At 47.2% G+C, this 2,579-nt stretch overlaps 1 protein-coding gene across 1 annotated transcript; it reads right to left on the reverse strand.

The window, feature by feature from the left end:
- Positions 1 to 1,586: 1,586 nt before the first annotated feature.
- LOC149212972 (uncharacterized) lies at positions 1,587 to 2,096 on the reverse strand. Its single transcript, XM_089388881.1, has one exon. It carries the CDS (start codon positions 2,094 to 2,096, stop codon positions 1,587 to 1,589), a length of 510 nt encoding a protein of 169 aa, XP_089245007.1.
- Between the last annotated feature and the right edge of the window lie 483 nt (positions 2,097 to 2,579).

Below are 2,579 nucleotides of genomic sequence, written 5' to 3' on the forward strand. Positions count from 1 at the left end.
AATAAGTTGTTTTAGCTGAGAAAGGTTGTGGCAGAAACCTTCCATCGTTGTTCTGTGATTTGTTATAGGGTGGGTGACCCAAAAGTCCTTGACTAAACTTGTATATCCCTCATCTTGGAGCCAGACATGATTGAATTTGAAGGGTGCCTTTGGCTTGGCATCAGGTCGAAGAATCTCTAGGTAAATAAGAGAATGATCTGATATTCCCCCTGACCACACCCATTGTCTGTATTTGGTCAATCTTTCAAGCAAGAGGATTTTGATCATTAATCTATTGAGTCTTCTATCCAGGGCTGCATCCCCTACTCTCTGGTTCCTCCACGTAGGCATAGGCTTGTTCATGGGGATGTCAGCAAGATGGCACTAGTCCAAAATGTCCTTAAAGAAATCAGACAAGGGGTCAACTTGGATACGTGATCCCCAAGATTCCCCATATCCCATGGAGAAATTAAGATCACCCCCTATGATAACCTGATCCATAGATGTTGAGTTTAATCCAAGAAAATACCGCGAGAATTCCTCTCTCTACTAGCATGGGCCATATACATTGATGATCCTCAAGGACTCCCCTAGCTTATCTGAGAAAAGATCCATACCTATAAAGCCCACTCCTCCCCAGGTGGCAAATACGTTGATGGTCCTGGGATTGTATCCGATGGTTAAGCCCCCAGCTCTACCTATGGCATCTAGTGCATGGAAGTGCCATCCGAGTCTAATGGTAAATAGGGTTTGCTCAATAGAATCAACATTGCCCAAAGTCTCTTGCAGCATAATGATATCAGTCGGTTCATTCTCAGTCAACCTCTGCATGGCTAGTTTTTTGGAGGTACTAGCCAGACCTCTGCAATTAAAGGAGAGGCATTTCATGGTGGAACCCCATCTGGGGTTTGCAATGCTCTAAGAACCCCTTCCATGGTAGATTGCTTGCCAGATGCAACCTCGGCGCCGCCTTTCTGAATGGCCTTTGTCAGGAAAGATTTTCTTCCTTGGGAATATTGTGTAGGGGATCCAGGGTAGGTTAGCCCCAGCCCAATATGCGAGTCAAGACCCGGTATTTTCCTAGAGTGAAGGTTGTAGGAGTGAGGCAATACCAGGTGGGAAGAGGCTGAAACCATAGATGAGGATGGGATCGGTTGGACAGTAAGGGAAGAGGGGGCTATGATGGACGGAGGGATGGAAATCGTGCAAGTAATGGCAGGAGCAAGAGGTGCAATAAAATCCAATGATTAACCAACGAAAAGTGATAATGGAGATGAGTGAGAGGATAGGGGAGAGAAAGCAGTAGTACCCGTTTTTCGCGCCATCTCCGCAGTAGCAGCAACTCTTGCCCAAGTCAAAGGGGGCGAGGGTGGCTTGTAGGTTTCTTCCACATCCTTTTAGGATTCACCCAAGTTATATAGATTTGGGACCGAGATGTTGATTCGCGATGTTGACACAGGAGCTTGAGTTGCCAACACAGGTGCTTTTCCTTTTTGTGGCAGTGGAGAGCCGAGGGGATCAACTGGTTTCGCAAGAAGAGGACATTCCTTGAATACGTATCCTACCTTATGACACCTTCTATAGCAGAATGGAACACCCTCGTAATCCTAGGTCTGTATTCTGGTGTAATGCCTCCATTTGAAGCTGATCTTCTCTTCCAGACCCTCCCTCATGTCCAAGTGAACCAGGATTCTTGCCAGCACATGGTTTTTTGTCTGAACATAGGTTTTATCATATTCTAGATACGTCCCAAGGGCATTTCCAATCCTAATAAACACTGCTTCAGACCAGAATTGTAGAGGAAGACCTGGTAATCGCACCCAGATAGGTCCTGCTCCAATTTGCTCCCATTCCGGATCAAATAGTGGTGACCAGTGCTTGAGGAGGACCGGTGCCATCTCTATGTGCCAGTATTTTGCAAGAATCAGATCAGTATAGTCTGCCTTTGAAAAATGTAGGGCAAACCAACCCTGAGCCAGGCTCTGAACCTCTGGGAGTTCCTGAAGAATGCCACCCCAGATCTCTTTTACCCAATTTGTGAGCTTGGTTGCTGAGTAAGCCCTTCCTCTCACATGCCCAACAAGTACTCTGTTGGCCTTGTCCACCACCTTGCCCATTGGTATGTCTTCACCAAATGTGATGGTAAGGTCCTTTGCTGAGGTCTTCACGCACTTGAACTTTCTCTTCCCTGTTCTTGGAACCGATGGGTGTTTTGTCAATGGATCTAAGCCCACATCCTTCAGGGGAATCACCACTTTTTATTTTATGACCGGAGAGTCGAAACAACCCGAAGGGAGGGTACTAGGGTTTGTAGTAACCGGAGGAGGCAAGCTTAGGGGGGGCGTCAGATTATGGAGAGGGAGCAGATCGAATGCAGGTGAGGGAGGCGATATGGCGGTGAGAAGATCAAGAGTGTCAGGGGAGAGCGGGGGGCAATCGAGTCCCGAGATTTCCACAGAGAGAGATCCAAAGCGCAGCGGCAAGGCTGAGGTTCCCAGAAGAGTGATAATCGACGATGAACCTGGGTAAGGAGAAGCAAAACTGTCAATGTTAGGGTTAGGGCTACGACTGCCAAATATGGTTTGTCGCTCAAAAAAATC

This window comes from Pinus tabuliformis, chromosome 1_1, assembly GCF_031772625.1.
Source record: "Pinus tabuliformis cultivar Carrire ecotype Pingquan chromosome 1_1, CPIR1, whole genome shotgun sequence".
Lineage (NCBI taxonomy): Eukaryota > Viridiplantae > Streptophyta > Pinopsida > Pinales > Pinaceae > Pinus > Pinus tabuliformis.

Excerpts from the sequence above, each read along its gene's own strand:
- LOC149212972 (XM_089388881.1), bottom strand. The coding sequence starts at position 2,096 with ATGGGCAAGGTGGTGGACAAGGCCAACAGAGTACTTGTTGGGCATGTG.